This window comes from Pyrgilauda ruficollis, unplaced genomic scaffold, assembly GCF_017590135.1.
Source record: "Pyrgilauda ruficollis isolate IOZ18807 unplaced genomic scaffold, ASM1759013v1 scaffold15, whole genome shotgun sequence".
Taxonomy (NCBI): Eukaryota; Metazoa; Chordata; class Aves; order Passeriformes; family Passeridae; genus Pyrgilauda; species Pyrgilauda ruficollis.
The window spans coordinates 12,267,495-12,284,831 of NW_024513654.1; the positions used below are offsets into that span (position 1 = coordinate 12,267,495).

Here is a 17,337-nt window from a genome sequence, read left to right on the forward strand (position 1 = left end):
TGACTGCAGAGCAGCTCTGCATGTTACACTTCTGGTGGGGAGAAGTCCTGCTCAGTACTAGTGAACATCAAAAGGTGGTGTTTTACAAGCATAGCTGGGATAGCTGGTTTTTACATATATACATTCCTTAGAAAATTCCCAGCACATACACAGAGGAAATAGACAATAACTTATTTCTTTTGCTGTACCATTGGCTTCAGTGACTCTGCACAGCTGTGGCAAAATCTGCATGCCTTTGGCTGAAGTATTCCCAGTGTCTGGTATATGCAGTTTTTTTCGTCCTGTCCAAACTTCAGCAAAAGCTGGCAAGGTGCACAGCCTGGAGATGGGAATCTCTGGCCACTTTACAGGCACTGAAGCCAGAATAAAAGACAGAATGACTTCAGAAATTCAGATATGGGTTTTTGCCTGCTAATGATCCTGGGTTCCTGGACTCCTGTGTCTTAAAACAGGCTCTGTGGTGAGGAATCTCCATTTGTGAAAGACAACACAAAGAGACACAAACAACCCAGGAATTACCATCCACCCCCTGAGCTGATATCCCAACATGTTTAGGAAACCAGGCAAGTGGACAGCTATGGATATGCTGGGGTATGGTATACATGAGTTCCAGGGAGAAGAGGTCTCTGCTCAGATGGCAGGGTGCTGCTCTTCTCTGGTGACACCACCTGTAGGGTGGCAGTGGCTATAAGCAGCAGAATGCTGTCAGACAGCTCTGAGCTCCACAGAGTGCAGGAAACCCAAGTGTTGAGGCAATTCCTGTGAGCCTCTCAGAGACGAGACACAGCTCTGGTTCTAGGGCCTTTGAGGGGGAAGATCCTAAGAATACTGCAGCTCCTTGTCTATCAGCCCCTCAGTCAATTGGTGTAAAATGACTGGGCTTCTGAGGGACTGCAAGCAGCTCTGGCACATTGATTCCTGGCACAGGACTGGGCAGGCACACAAAGAGCTGTAGGTGAAGCTGACACTGTGAAATTGTACTTACTCCCAGGTGCTTGCTCAGATTTTGAGTTATACATGCAAAGATGATTAAAGTGATGCACTGGAAGCCACTGAGATCTGGAGCCTTTTAGAAGTCCAAATAAATGCTACAGACTACATAAGGCTCAGAGTGGCTGAGTTTGAGGCTTGGAAATGCACAATACTGGTAACTTACAGGCTTCTAGATTTTCCCAAGTCACCCAGTCTTTTAGACATGAGTACATCTAGATCCTCAGCTTCCCAGGAAGCTCCAGAACTCCACTCCACTACAGGACTATCACAGACTCAAAAGCAATGCTGTGCTGACAGAAATTTACCTGCTTGAGATATCTCAAGTGTATTCTGTGAGCAGTGCAAATCAGAAAGTTTGAGATACTTGTTCCCAGGCACACGGAGAACAATGATGACCCATGTCCTTTTTCTTCTTTGAAAGCAGAAGCCTCTTACCCTAGTAGTGCTTTACACAAGACTTGGACTACATCAGGGACTGCAGTTTCTCTTCCAAAAGCAGGAATAGAAACCACTGAAGGGAGTGGCTACAGACTAAAAACAATCCCTGCCTTAGGAATATAGCTTGAGACAGACCTTATCTGTACTTGCAGTTAAAAGAAAGATGCATACCAAAGCAATGGAAAATTAATAGCGAAAAAAGTCGCCTAAAAGCTCTCACTAGGTCCTACCTCTTGTAAGAGATAAGAAGAATAGAAACTGCTTTTTTCTGAAAAGCTCAGAGAATGCTATTTTTAAAGCACTGTATCTGAGGTGTTTTCTCACAAGGAACTCCATCATTGCTCTCTTTAGGGAGGCAAAAATCACAAATACAAGTGTTTGCCCTGGGACAGGGAAACATCTCTGTGCTTTTCCTTTGAAAGAGCTGTTAACACTGCAGGCCTCACACTGCACTACTGGTACCTGAAAACAAGACCAGCATCACACAATGGGAGGATGCCTTAAATCTTTCTGTCCATAACAGTCATCAAGGCAAAAGACCCAGGCCCTAACTCAAATGATGGACAATTTCAACTCCTCCTATTCTTTTTCCTTGGCAGCTTATCCAAAAATCTTCCCTCAAGAAAAACGTTACATGGTTATAGCAGAGCCACATGGCTTAAGCATTATTGGCACTAGCATTATCTCCGCTTATTTTTGCAAGGGATGATCTCAAATTGTTCTTTGCTATCCAAACAACTTTTGAGCTTCTTTTAAGACACAAGAACCAAGGACTGGATTGTGACCAATGTAATTGAATCTGAACCAGGTATTTCCTGTCTGTCCTTTCTCCGGTAAGTGAGACGGAGATGCGGGCACTGAAGTTATCTTGGCACGCTGAAGTGATCTCTGCTTACAGAGAGCTGAGATGCTGTTTGCTTCTGCAACATGAACAATGAGATGCATAAGGGATACTCTCACTACAGCTTCTGCTGAGAAATTAACAAATATTGCAAATGTCTTCAGTAGGTTCTGGGAATATTTAGACTTCTCCTTCAAATCATAGGCAACAAGCCTGACCGTGAACTCTGGGCTGAGGTAGAGAACTCCAGAGGGTGAGTGGTCAAAACGAAATTTAGGTTGTGATATCTCTTGTAATAATCCTAAACTTTGATGCCTGATGCATAACATGGTGAATTATTGCATAAATTTCCTTGAAGGAGCCTGCTTGGACTGCAGACAGCTACAGAACAGGCAGTTCAAACCTCAGGTCACCCATCCAGTTGGAGAGGCAGGCAGGTTAATGGGCACTGCAAATGCACCCAGGCAATTGCTGGGGAAAATCCTTCTTCTCCTCCTGTGCTTTTTGTCTTTAGGACAGAGAAGACATCTGCAGTGAGCTCCAGACAAGAAAAAGAGATGATGAAATTCATCTTCAAGTAGAAAGAGCTAAGGCCACCAGTCAAACCTGGACCGGAAAAATGAACAAGCAGTCCATGCAGTCTAACACAGAACATACAGCTTTCTCCCTTGGGCCTCTGAGAAAGTTGAGAAATGCTCTCCCACCATGGCTAGAGTCACAGCAGCACAGGACAGATTCCTGTAGTGTGCCAACCATGAAAAAATGCTGTAACTTTCCAGTACTAAGAGCCAAACACACTGGCAGCTCTTCATCACGACATGGCCTGGAATGCGTCACGACAGAAACATCATCTCTCCACCCCTCCAGCATCCCCAGTACAGTTTCATTCTCAGAAGTACTCAGTCTACCCTGATCTTGATGGGTCAGACATATTTAGCTATTTTTCCTGCTCCCAGCATCTTTGCAAGCCACAGCACAACAGAACCACATGAAGACATACCACACATTTACTTGGACCCCTGCAGAAATTCAGCTGCAGAGTTCAGCAGTGAGAGCAGCTTTCAGCAAAAACTGTAAATAGACTATTCCTTCCACCTTAACACAGTTCAAATGTTTTTTCATGGAAACAACAGAAAGGCACAGCTCCAACACCAAGGTCAGCCATTTCATCAAATTTCAAGTTGCCATCAAAGCAAAACAAAACAATTTTAAAACTTCAGAACAAAGTGTAACAATACTGACAGAATATTTCAAAAGCTCTTTTTTAAAGTAAACACCTAGTACAGAGCAAATCAGTCCAAGGGTTTCAAGCTGACTTGTTCTGAGCTGAGCAAGCCAGACTACTATAATAATGAACAGAATCAGAGGTGGGGCTACTAACAGTGATACTGTGATATCAACACCAAAAATAACCTGCCTTAACATATAATGGACAATAAAATACTTCCAGTAAACCCATGTTCTCATACATGTTCTCATCACCAAACCAAGTGGAAGTTGGCTGCCCAAGTCCAAACCCTCTCACATTTCCTGTGATCCTCACAGCTTCTTGGGATTTCTGCTCTCTCCCTTACTGCTATAGTATCCTTCAGTCTAAACAGTGGAATGATGTCCAGTGCTTCATAAAGAAATTAGAAGTTCTTCATGGCACTTAGCAGGAGTCACCTCCCAAAATTTCCTGCATCCTCCAGGAAGCCTAGGAAGTTTTCTTCCTGTTCTGAATGAGGAATTTTTGATAGTAAAAAATTATCCCAGGAATGAGTTTCAAGTGAACTCAATGTTCACCAACTCTATTTTGTTAATATAGGAAGCCTCCAGGTAGTACAATTAAAATTAAATTCTCATTTCCTTGCCCTCTAACATCCTATTGATGGGCAGAGCTTTTTTTGTCCTGAAGAACAACACAGCATGATCTATGTGTTTTCTCTTAACAAACAAGGCAGAGGGGGAAATTGAAAGCATAAGCAGTGTCTTCCCTCATACACACATGTAAATATCTCAAAGGTAGATAAAAGTAAGATCTTTTTGGAGTATAAAAGGAAGTTTGAATTCAGCCTGCAAAAGCATTACATTGTAACTGATAAGCCAAACAATTCATTTGTGAAGGTATGAAAAGGAATCAATACTAACTGGACTTCTGTGATTTACACAGTAATGAGACTGTTCAGCACACGGTGAAACACAACTGTGATTTACATGATCATTTGGGTACATAAATGCTGATAAAATATCAACTAGGCACAGAAAGCATTTCAGGCAAAAACAAGTAAGTCTATCCCACAGTATAAAGTGTTCATTGGGCATTTGGCTTGGAGGGAGGATAGAAGATGCTTGGGTTGGCCTGAACAAATGCTGTAGAAACATTCCTTCCATGAGGAAAGAGAAAGAAAGCAAAGGACAGCTGAACAGTGTTAAAGATAGTTAAAATTATTATTTCTACTATAATAGAATTTGGAGACATCCTTGTGCTGCATGCAAACACGCAGTGAAAAACAGCATCTGCCAACAAGTGATCAAAGCACAGATAAGACAGATGAAGAATGACTGAAAGGAAGTCCTGTATGCACAGGCCAGATTGTGCAGATGGGGGGAGAAGCAGACACTTTAGGAAATTGGCCAAGCTTTAATCTGGGAATGAAAAGGGTCCAGATCTCTCAAGTTCCAGGTAATGGTTGACCTTCAGCATCATCTCCCTCAACAGACACTACCACAAAGAAGGAAGGAGCTGTGCTGAGTGACAAAAAGAGAAGGCATCTAGGACAAGCTGGTTTTCAGCCCTGAGGAAGACTTTCCATTCTCAAGATTTCCCAATGAGTGACAGATATTCTAAAGAGACTCCATTCCTCTTCCCTGAGGCATGGTATTTGCCTGCCTCTTGCTGAAGTATGGTAGTACATTGACTACAGGCCCTTGAGGCAGAGTGACAATAGGGGAAATTGCGGGAGATCATTGTTGCAGATGTAAACCTTCCTGGTAAAAGGATCAAATAAAGAAACTCGTCCTGCTTCTGAACTAACACAGCCTAAAGGAGTGAGGTTCCCATGCTGCAAAAACAAAAATTACTTTGACCATCTGAGGGATCTGCAGGTCATTTTGTTAAGGAAACTTCCTCAACAATTTGACTACTGTGATTTTAAATTAGCAACATAACATCTCTCAAAACACAGCTATAAATACAATTGCTGCTGGATGGAGTCTTTCTTCTCATCTGTAAATAAACTGCAAATATTTCTACTCACTGTATAGATCTGTTTCATCCAGAATTTCAGACTTGATGATCTCTTCAATCACATCTTCTAAAGTGACAATTCCCAGGACTTCATAAAAAGGATCCCCTTCTCCTTCATTGTTTACTCTTTGCACTATAGCCAGGTGAGACTTGCCTGCAAGGAGACAGATCAGCAATTTAGACATTTTAGAAACTTCTGAATGATGAAATTATAGCAGAACTAGAGACATACAGGTATAAATAAAAAGACAAAAAGGTTGGTGTCAGGCTTTATGAAAAAAGGGGTAAAGTTTAACAGATGCTTAAAATCATAATCTGATTTCTGTCTGAGACACACATTCCTGCATCACATAAATCCACCTTATGCCCTAAAGGAGAGCTAAAGAGATTAGTATTCTTGTTTTAATGTCTTTCCCAACAAAACTGTCACCCTGGCATTGAATTCATCATATTATCTTGTTGTTCTGCTTCTTGTCTCATTGGCAGAGGAAGGCCAGGTTGGAGCCCTCCTTTGCAGTGAGATCCCATGGATGTTTTCCTCAAGCCTGGAAAAAACAGCAACAATGACCAAACCACAGAAGCACAGGAACAGGACAGAGCTAGAGAGAACCCATCAGCTCCTCTTTTTCCCCTCTCTTCCTCAAAAATAATTTATTTATATATTCCCCATACAAGGTGATGACATGTTATTTAGGATTTAATTAATTAAAATATTCAAAGCAACTGTCTGATCAACAAAGAGAAAATCAAAGAAGAGATTTAGCAGTAGTTCTAAAGATTCCTGAGCTGTGCATCATTCACAGTGAATTCTTAAAGTCCTTTCTGCCATAGCAATGATGATAGTGAGAATATAATCATCATGACCCTTCAAACTGGCCTTGATACCTCTGGTTGCCAGTTTCTCCAGCTACCATTGAAAACCAGTCCTTTGTAAAGCTGCATAAATAATAGCATTCATTCAAAGGGTCTACCAAAAGTGCATTTTGCAGTACAAATACAGATATCAATATGCTTTCTGAGCTATCAGGAGTTAAGAAACAGCATCTCCCACCCTCCTTTGCTGGTCTCAAAAATTATACTTATCCCCAACTGTGGAAGACAACCAAAATAGTTCAACTTTGCTTAGACCCCTTTATAGGCAATAATGTCTGCCTGTTTTAAGATTCAGATTATTAGACTAACAAGCATTCAAACTATTCCAACCCAGACTTACTCATGCTTAAAGAATGAAAATATCCCGAACAAATTAGACGAGGGAGGAAAACTTATCAACTACTGATATAAACATTGCATCAGGTCAAGTCAATTCACTTTGGTAAGTTTTTCACATCTGCTTTCCCAGGGACCCAACATAAGCAGTTAAAAACAAATTCTTGGTGAATGCTGTCTGTCGAAAGTTAAATTCTTTTGCTATTCCCAGCTTGTGATCATTTAAAAGGAATTTTCCAAAGCAGGGTCTAATATTAGACTCAAAATGAAGTTTCCATTCCACTTAGGCGATATTCTCACCAAAGTAACTACTGCATAATCTGATTGTCTTGGAGCTACTCGTTTAGATGCAGATGGACATACTTTAAATACCAACTACACAGCACAGCTGAGTCTTATCTTGAGGAGACCTTATTCTACAGCAAATTAATAGAAATATGATTTGTGATTTTTAAAGTATCAACATTCATATTGTACTGAAAGTCTTTCACTGTGCCAGGTTTTATGGGTTTTATTTCTCTGCATTCCTGGCAAGACTTCCAGCTCTTTCTACAGCTCAATGAACAGCATTAAAGTGACTTCATAAAAACATGAAAGATTTGAGCACTATTATTACTGCAATTCCCCCATAATATATTACTCCAATTATATCCTTTCAACATAACAATGCTAAATAAGAACTGCAGGGGAAAAAAAAAAACCACAGAAAAAACAAATATTCTAATTTATTTCCCAGTGCTCAAATATTAGTATATTTGCTTTCAAGTCAAAAGACACGGCCCCTTCAAGAACCGTTTCTATCACAGACCATAGCAGCTTATTAGCACATGCTTATTCAGGTGCTAATACCTCAGGATATCTGTTCTCACATATTAGTAAGCAGTAAGATCTGTTCAAGTGATTTAAAGTAAAAAAACAAACCAAACCAGCCAAACAAAACCACCAAAAGACAATGCTATCAACTCATGTTTCAGCTTTGATCAAAATCATCAGCCTTTTCCTCCACTTCTGCACTGCCTATGACAATGCTGAACTAGGTGATGAAATTTGAAATTTTGAAAAGAACAGTCTTCCTAACAATGGAGTCCTGAACACATTTACAAGCAACGTCAGAGATTTATGAAAATGGGATTAGGGAAGGACCAGAGGGGCTGGAATACAAAGGGAGGTTGTGCACAAATTTCATCCACAAAACAAGTTGCATGCCCTTTCCACCAGAGTGGATGCCACCAAGAATTCAGCATCACTCAAATATCTTATGTTCTCCCCATCTGAGCAGCTGCAGGACTCTGATCCAAGCAACAGCACCTAATGTGAGATGAGGGACCAAAACCTGTACCAGCTGCTGCTCTCTTAGCAAAGTGAGCTGGTAAGACAGGAGTTATGGAGAGGCATCAGGCATTTTGTACTTTCTGTGATGAAAAAGAAAGCTAGAAACACTTTTTTTCTGGCCTTGCCATAATCTCCAATTTTAAGGGTTTTTTACTTATCACCCAAAGTATCAAGACCATTGAAACTTGTCATCATCACTGGATTTTGGTGAGTAGCATTGATATTCAGTTCTACCCTCATTATTAAATAAACTACATGTTACAGAGAATTTATCTGCTGATAAGAGATAAATTATCCACACACACGGTGACACTAACCTTTCTTCCCTCCTGATTGTCAAGTTTTCCTGTTCCAGGCTTTCATCAACCCAACACTTAGCTGGGGTCTGATGAATTTAAGCCAATTTGATAAGCTGCCCCTAAAAGGCTGCCTTTTGCTCCCGAGTTTTCTCCTTCCTTCCTTTCTATTGGCTCCAATGCTCATGAAATTACTTGATGAGACAAACCAGATCCGAAAATTACATTTCTTGTGTCTTTGCAAGATAGTTTTGACCCAGATCCAATAATTTGCAAGAAATCACCAGACAGTGGAGCACACATCAGAGGTGGTGACGGAGACGTTATGAGGATGCATTCCCAGACTGGCTGCCCTCTCACCACAGAAGACTGCAAAATACCCTGCACGTATGGAAGTAATCAAGACATAAAAGGCTAAAGGAAAAGCTAGGAGCGCAAAGACCGCTTTATACAAAGCAGAAGAGCACAACACAGCATGTGCTCAACTGCAAAAGTGGCCTGTAAGTAAAATAATGACTCCTCTGAGTGTTTGAAACAGAAATTGTCTACAGCTTTATTCAAAGACTTTATCAGGCCACTGACAATTGTCATACTATTTTATTCAATTGAAAAAGAACAGTTTCAGCTTGTATTTTCCACTGCTAAAGACTTACAGTACATATCCAGTAAGGAGTTGAATAAAGTAAACATCCAGCAGGTACGAAAATCTGGACTGTATATAATATTCCTGGGGCTTTCAGAGCAGGACATAAATTACACAGAGAGAACAGGTGTATGGAAAGTTCCATACCTCACTGATTTTCTGGCCACAGCCTCTAACCACACTCTGTAGATGACATTAATGCTTCTTTAATCCCTTGCTTTAAGTGTTGATACAATGAGATTTAGCAAGTGGGCAGCTCTGCAAACCTGCCAGTTCTGACAATAAAGGCAGAAATGATGTGTGACCCACAACTCCTCTGTGGCACAGGCAGTGTTTGCTTTCTGCCTCAGTTTCCCCGCTGAACAGTGACAGTCAGTGACACCACCAAGGGCCTGTGTGGGCTGATACCTGTGCACAGCCCGAGGCACCAGCTGTGACAAATGTTAATTTGCTTTCTTCACAGGCAACTAAAGCACAAGCAGTTTTGGTAAACATAAATCCAGTCTCATCCCATTGCTTAAAACCCTGCCGCTCAGCTTAGATTTTGCTCTGTAGAACTTCTGATTAATTTATTAAGCTAATTAGGAAGCATGAAGATGCTTAGTTAAATCCACATGAGTAAGTGAACCTAGAATGAGCTCCTGGGAGTCCATGTGACTTACTGACCACACAGAACAGAACTGGAAGAAAGAAATGCCTGAAATACTCATTCTCTTACTGTACCATGACCATTTCTTGAGAAATACATAGTGGTGGAAAATTCTCCCTTTGATCCTGAGGCATTTATACTCCAGAGCAAGGACCTCAAGAATACTGTCATGCAGCTCAAACCAGAGATGAAAACATCTCTTCAAGATCTGCTCTGGTCAGTCACAGGATGTTGGCTCCATGAAGAGTTTTGCCATTTGGATGGAGCTGTACCCACCCCACTCTCACGTGTCACTTCCCCATAGACACACATGCTGAAGAAACGGGATGACAGACACATTGTGGAGGTCAATAAATGCAAATGCAAAGCCATAAACCTGGTACAAAACAAGCCCATGTGCTGGCACTGGGGACTGACTGGCTGGGTGAACACACTACAGGAATCAGCAGCGTGTCCTGCAGCAATGAAAAGGAACTGTGCGCTGACATCAGCACACGTGCAGCTGGCACGTCAAGGGAATGGATTATTCCTCTCTATTTGACACCTGTGAAACCACACCTGCAGCTCTGGCATTCAGTTTGGGGTTCTCCAGTACAAGAAAGACATCAAGAAACAGAAGCAGTTTTGGTGGATGGATCTTAAGAAGGGCTGGGGCTGGAGCCCACGACACACAAGGAAAAGCAGAGGGCACTGCACTGGCTGAGTCTCGCAAAGAAAAGGCTGAAAGAAAAGACTTAGAAGTCTTTCTGTACCTCATAGCAGGCTACAGAGAACACAAAACTAGAGTCCTTTATCTAGATACTGATGGGACAAGAGACATACACAAATTTCAAACATGGAGACTCTCTTTAAATAATGAAACCTTGTTCCTCATGAGGGTGGTCAAACACTGGAACAGGGGTCAGAGGGGTGGTGAAATTTCCATCTTTGGAGGGATTCAAAACTCAGTGACCTGAGCCAGCTTCAAAGGTGGCCCACTCCAAAGAGGGGGTTGGACCAGATGACCTCCAGAAGTCCCTTCCTAAATCACCCAGTGATTTTAAGATACTTTGAAGGGAAGTCTGACTGAAATCCCAGGCCAAACTTCATTGCTGAATTTTCATTCCTGAATTTCTAAAAAAACTGCAAAACTTTCAGTATATAAGGATATATAAAAACAGCAAGTTTTACTGATCTGGAACGCCACAATCTGGCCTTGCATGTGACCAAATGTAATAACAAAATAGCCAGACTATGCTTCAGAAAATTACCATACTGCTGCCATAGCTTTAGAGCAAACAAAGGTTCCCAGGAATGAGTGATCCAACAGCAAAGGTGCAATTTAGGGGCTCTGAGCAGTGAGCTACAACCTGCACTGATGTGTATAAGCCTACACTATGAGAAAGCGACTTGAAATGCCTCTATTTCTGCTGAAGGAGGTTTAGAAACTCAGCAACTGGAAAGATTTGTAGGTGTTATTTCCCCCCTGCAAGCGGCAGAACTTACTAAAGGTCCCTGGTTTCCTTTAAAAAAATTAAAAAGAAAATCAAAGCTGTGGTAGACATTTATAAAACAGAAGATTCTTGTTAAATCAGTTTGTGGTAAAACAAGAATCAGGCTAGTCCATTTTTGTTAAAACTAGTAATCTGAGTCTGTTTGCTGTTGGTTAGTGCCCTGGAACATTAAGCCATAGCCTGTTTAATATGCCTCCAATGACATGGAGAAAAATCCCATGCGGTGTTTAGCTGCCCTTGAATTTGCTAACTAACAATCCGTGCTTCTGAAAATTCTCCCTGTTTAATCTTATGGGACAGTTTTTGTTTTGACTGATTTGTACAAAGGTAAACACTGGTCTGTCAGTGAGATTCACAGGTTCAACAACACATTATTCCAAACAATCAATTTTAAAACGTGCTGTATAATTTATCCATGAAAAATAACTCCCCCTGGAGTAGCCCTGGCTTGCAAGCAATTATATCAAAGTAAAAAGTGTTTTCCTAAATTTCTTTTCTGCACCACAGTTCAAGGACATTAAATCCCCCTCCTATTAGCAGAAATTTGCATTCATGCTGTTTGCTTTTTCACTTTGATTCTTTTCAGTGGGGCAATCAGACTGCTACTTTCTCCAAACACACACAAACTGGTGCACACTGTCTTTGGGTTCATAACAGAATACCATTCACAGAATCAAGAGAAACTCAAAACTTCTGTAAAAACATAGTCTAGGTTTAGACAAGACTTTTTAGATCCTGCTCATTTCAGCAGCAAAACATATAATTTTTAATATATATTTGGGAAGGGAATCTGATAACTAGCATTCATTTAATACAGCCACATGAAAATCATCCAGACCCTCAAACGAAATGAGTGAAAGTATCAGCACAACCATTGGGAATACAGTGATTCTCCTTTAAACCACAGAGCTCAGGCTCGTACAAACATTAACTAGAAACCACAGCAGCCTTCACAGGAAAATAAAAAAGCAGCACTTTAAATAGACTCTTTGTGTTAAAGTCCATTTAGTGGGAGGACACCAAAAAAAGCAAAAATCAGGGAGAGTTTCAGAATGACTTCCTGACAGTGAATTGTATTTGTAAGGAATACTTTCCCAAGGGAAATGACAGAAGCTCAGTTACTTGCAACTTTGAAAACTTGACTGGACAAAGCTCCTAGAAAGGACTCAGTAATTCTCCAGTGCCCTGTGGCAGATGGAAGAGAAGTGATGAGCTAACATTTTCCATCTACACCAGCCTACCAGTCAGTGTAGGCACTCCAGCTTAACTGCTGCTGCCTTCCCTTCAATCCCTTCTGCTAGGACCTTGGTGAGACACACACTGACAAACTTAATTTGCTTTGCTGCTGCTTTTAAATGTGAGAGCACAGCTCTAGAAAGCTGCAGCTTTACCTGCAACTAAACCGAACCTGGCAACCAACTCGGATCAGAAGCTGGGAAGCCTCCACAGGTACATCAGTAAAATAAATTAGCTGGGAACGAGAAATAACTTGAGTGTAAGGGAAAAATGTAATTTCAACTCAGACCTCTGCTATCAAAGCAGAAATCTTAGGGAAGAATCAAATGTGAGAATATTTAGGGAAAGCTATTAAAAGGTGTAGGCAGGCATAATGAATGAAATTGAAAAGGGGAGAGAAAGAGTTTCAGAAACTCCTTGAACATTGCTAACGACTCCCTTGCCATGAACAGCACGGCAGAGCTTCCCAGTCAGGCAGTGCTTTTGCAGTGGGGAATTTGTGCTGAATATGGCTGGGGTTAACAACAACCAGGGTCCACGAGGGTGTAAAATGCACACCACTAGCTCAGCTGCTCTCAGCGCTGGCCCGAACTCTGAGTTCAGCCTAGTAAATGAACAAACACAAGCTGCTGCCCAGAACTGGAAGCATTTTTCTGTCTTAGAGAAGTATCCACTGGATCTGAAATAGGAGAGGAAGAGAAGGAAATCCTAATACTTGAGAAAGAAATCTCTCCCAAAACAAGAGCATTTTTGGACACCTGTCCAAGGCTCTAACCTGAGTAAAGGTTGTGACACCAGGACACTGGTGGCTGGAGATGAGAAACAGGGTGGAATTTTAAAAGCAAAATTAAGGAAACACTTCAGAAGTGCAGCAAACTAAAGCTGAGAGAAGATGTGGCAACAAGAAGAGAAAATACTGAATCTGGAGAAAGGCCTAGGACTATTTGGACTGACACGGAACAAAAAAGTTCAGATAAAATTTAAGGCAAGCAAACAGAATATTGAAGTCATTCTTGGTCATGGTTCAAGTCTTCCACATTGGATTCAAAAGATACTGAAGTGTGACTTACGCTGATGTGATTTCCCCTGTGCCTCCACTTCCCAAGGCAAGTAATGACCTTTTGGAAAGAAGTGTAAGAAATGCATCTCCTTACTGACTTGCACCTCCACAGCATGATCAACATGGAATTTTTTTAGTGCTTAAACACCCTAAAAAGGAGCCATACTAATTTTATTACTTCCCTGTTTGTTCAAGATTGTCCCACTGATTTCAGCATTCCTTCAGGGATGAAGAGCAGGCACTGGCCGGCAGAAGTGCTGCCAGCAGAGGGAGTGAAAACCTTGGGTTTGCTGAGCTCCAGCTCCAGGTCCTCCCCAGACCTCAGCCCAGCAGATGGAGAAGAGGCGCTGGATCCTGGCATCGGTGGGGCCTGGCTGGATGCTGGATCCTTTGAGAGATGTGCCCTTCAGCCTGGGATCCACAGCAATCCCCTGTCTGCCAGGGCCTGCTCAGCATCTCCTCCTGCAGCTTTGCATTGCTGCTGTGACTTGTCCCCATCTTCCTCTGCCTTCCCTGCCCTAGGGGGGACAATTTCTTGAGCTCTTTATAAGGGCTCACGAGAGAAACTGTCACTTCCTTAGTCTCCTCCACTCCAACAGGCTGCTACCACAAACCAAGAGTTAATCCACTAAATAAACACAAGAGCATCAAGAGATGTATGTTTATGAGCAACAAAAATAGAAGTCAATCCAAAACAACAATGAACTCAGATGACTTTGATGTTCAGGTAACCAAAACACAACACCAACAGAAACAACAGCCTTGTTCTGTATCACTGCAGCCAAAAATCCTACTGATCTAATCCGTCCTCTAATCCTGCCTCCCTCAATTCCTAGAACAGACTGGGTTTAATTCAGGGAGTTCTAGATTTTGGCATCTACGCCATGGGATTTTAAATCCATCAAAGGTAAAGTACTAGAAGGCATAACAGAAACATGTTCGGACATTAGGAGAAGGTTAGCTGAGGCCAGCATACTTACATAAGGACCTAAACTGTGCTGAGAGCAAAGAGCATGAGCTGCAAAGGAAGAGCAGCATCTTGGGACCGTGGGTCCTGAAAGGAATTGGGGGCTGAATATACTCTTTTTTTTAAAATTTATTATTATCATCATCCGCTGCTATAGTTTATTTTTAGTTCACTATTTAGGATATAAATTTAAAAAGGTTCTAGTGTTATCAGCATCTTAGTTCATTAATATTCTATTTTAATGACTTGTTTTACTTCAGGCCATTTATATCACATGCAGTTTGCAATTCCAGCAGCTCCAAACCAAGCCTGGTCGATGGCGCCAACAGATTTTTCAAGCTTTCAAATTTATACTGCGGCAGAAGCTGGAGGAAGAATAACAAAAAGCTACCCTGTTAACTTTCTAAATTGGTGACACCACCTTCATCCAGCCGGGTCTGTACAAGCCCAAGAGCACCCAGGTGTGTGCAGTGCCACGGCGCCCGGAGCTGTGGGATAAACACAGCCCTGAAACACAACCAGTGCCAGTGACCTTGACTTCGCACAAGCGCAGGATCGGGGCCACGTGAGCTCTGGCACTGCACGTTTGCTTCTCCGGAGCGCAACCGGCGCAGGGATTCACACAGTGCCATCACAGAGCAGCTCCCGAGCCGGGCAGCACAACACCACGGACACTGCAGCGATCTGCAGGCACAGGAAACACAGCCACCCTCTCGCACTGCCTTTTGGTTTGGGGCAGGTCCCTTGGGGGGCAGCCCTGCAGCAAGAGCTGCCACAAAACTGTGCTTCACACTGCCAGCAAATTCAAGGGGAAGGGGGAATATCCTCTGGCTGGAAAGTGACTCTCTTGTCACTTTCACCATAAAGGTATGGCACACCTAAGCGTAGAGAAGTGCCAAGACACACCCAAAGTTACAGAGCCAAAAACTTCACAGGAGCAACACCGATTTAAACTTTCACAAGTCACATTTTCACTTTGCTTTGGTGCAATTTTAGCTAATGACACAGAACACAGCTGGATCCAGATCCATGCCTCTTCATCAAGAACATGTACACAGCAACTGTTGTGGATATGAGGGAGTGGGGATGTCATTTAAACCACCCAAAGACATCTTGGAATTGTCTGACACCAAAGCAGAAGGACAGAAGAGCACCTGTGATTTCAGAACTGGGCATCACAGATATCCAAATGACTGCAAATTGCAGGTTTTTTGCAAAATAATAATACAATAATATATAGAGAAGGGGAAAACACCTAATTTTGCATTCTGCTAAGGATTAAAGTAGATCTTGTGTTACTTTTAAAGCCCATCATGCAAAGAAGCCAAAAGAATTGATTCAAATGCGTGATTCAACATCCCCAGGAAAAGGAAAGATTATAGAAAACTGCCTTGTTTGAAAGAATGACAGTTCTGATGGTACATTTGAATGCATTCTTACTCTTTTCCAAGTACAAATGTAATTGCCTGGCTTTGCTCCTAGGAGTTATCAATACCCATAAATGTAAGATTTTCAAGTGAATTAGTAATACAACATCATCTTTTCAGCCACACAAGACAAGATTAATTTCTGGAAAATGGCACTACTGGGTCAAATTTTAGAAATGGGAACTTCAAAGATCAATCTCCACTGCAATTATGCTATTCATGTTTTTAATTACTGACTTGATACCAAAACTTCTTAAAGTTTCCATTTGTGAACAACAATCTAATTAGTGGTTTTTTGGGCCATCCTGCATAGCCCTCTGGTAGGCTGAGTTTGTCCAGAGCTCTTGAAGGAGGAAGGAAACCTCTCAGATAAGACAGCAAAGCCCTGCTCCATCAGCAACAGCCACTGCAGAGAGCTGGAGATAAGATGAAGTGAGAGCCTTGTCCCTGAGCAAGAAGACACCGGAGATAAATGAAGAGGAGCAGAAGGAGTCTTAAGAGATTGGATTTGTGAACTTGCCACTTGCTATTTTTGCTGTGATGAAGAGTTCCTTTGCTCCAGAAGACTAAATCAGGACTGCTCAACAGTTTTCCAACTCCTGGGTATTGATGACATGGGATGACATGTGACTCATGCCTATATGACAATATTATTCAAATTCTCCTTGTCAAATATTTACATGAAGTGAAGAGCTGTAATATTTTAGCAACATAACAGGAATTCTGTGAGAATAGTATTTCTTTCATAATGCTTAGCTCAGGGAAGATACAGTAGAGATAACCCTGTTTTCTTTATTATTTTGCAGAAGTCTTTATCATTATTTTAGCCCCATCAAAAACTAATCTGAATGTATTTGCTCACAAATAACCTAAATACCAGCTCTAATATCCCTGACTTCTGAGACTGTTTGACAATTTTACTCCAGAACAAGCTTTGTGGCATAATGTCTCATAGGGAATGGGGATATTGATCTAAGCAGAACACTTTTTCATTTAATCTCCTCAGGCAAGGGACAGATCTCCTCTGTCTTTTTAAGACTGTTCACCTTTGTTTGTACAAGTGTGCGTTAGAGCGTTTCTTTGATTTTGCCCAAGCCTAATACTTAGATAGAGCTGTCTAAGCTCTTACACTCTCACACTAACACCATGTAATAGCATTGCATCTGGGCATCTCAGGACAGCAAGGGCTCACAAGTGTCTGAATCATCTGGTACACACAGCTTCAATCCTTGCTGGTGCTGTACTCAACAACTCCTGCAACACTCACAAGAGTTACAGTGAAGTGTAACTCCACTGGGTATGGAGACAACCCCAATGACCATGGTTGAACCCACGGGCACGGGGCTGTTTAGCGTCCCTTGTGAAGGCAGAGGGTGAATTAAAACTCATGCAATCTGTACAGCTCTGCCCATAAAACTGTACCCACACTAAGAATGCAATACCAGCATCCCTAAAACACTCTGGCCATGGAAATGGCCTCAGAGAAACAGTGTCCTACTGCTGTGACTTCTGCCTTGCATTTGT

The 17,337-nt window shown here is 41.8% G+C and overlaps 1 protein-coding gene across 2 annotated transcripts in view; it reads right to left on the bottom strand.

Moving 5' to 3' along the window:
* CNNM2 (cyclin and CBS domain divalent metal cation transport mediator 2) overlaps positions 1 to 17,337 on the bottom strand; it is a 118,644-nt gene that overhangs the window by 21,646 nt on the left and 79,661 nt on the right. For both annotated transcript variants that reach the window (XM_041461022.1, XM_041461021.1), the window contains one exon: positions 5,512 to 5,655. In XM_041461022.1, the coding sequence (XP_041316956.1) occupies positions 5,512 to 5,655 (144 nt within the window). The remainder of the gene's footprint in view (positions 1 to 5,511; positions 5,656 to 17,337) is intronic.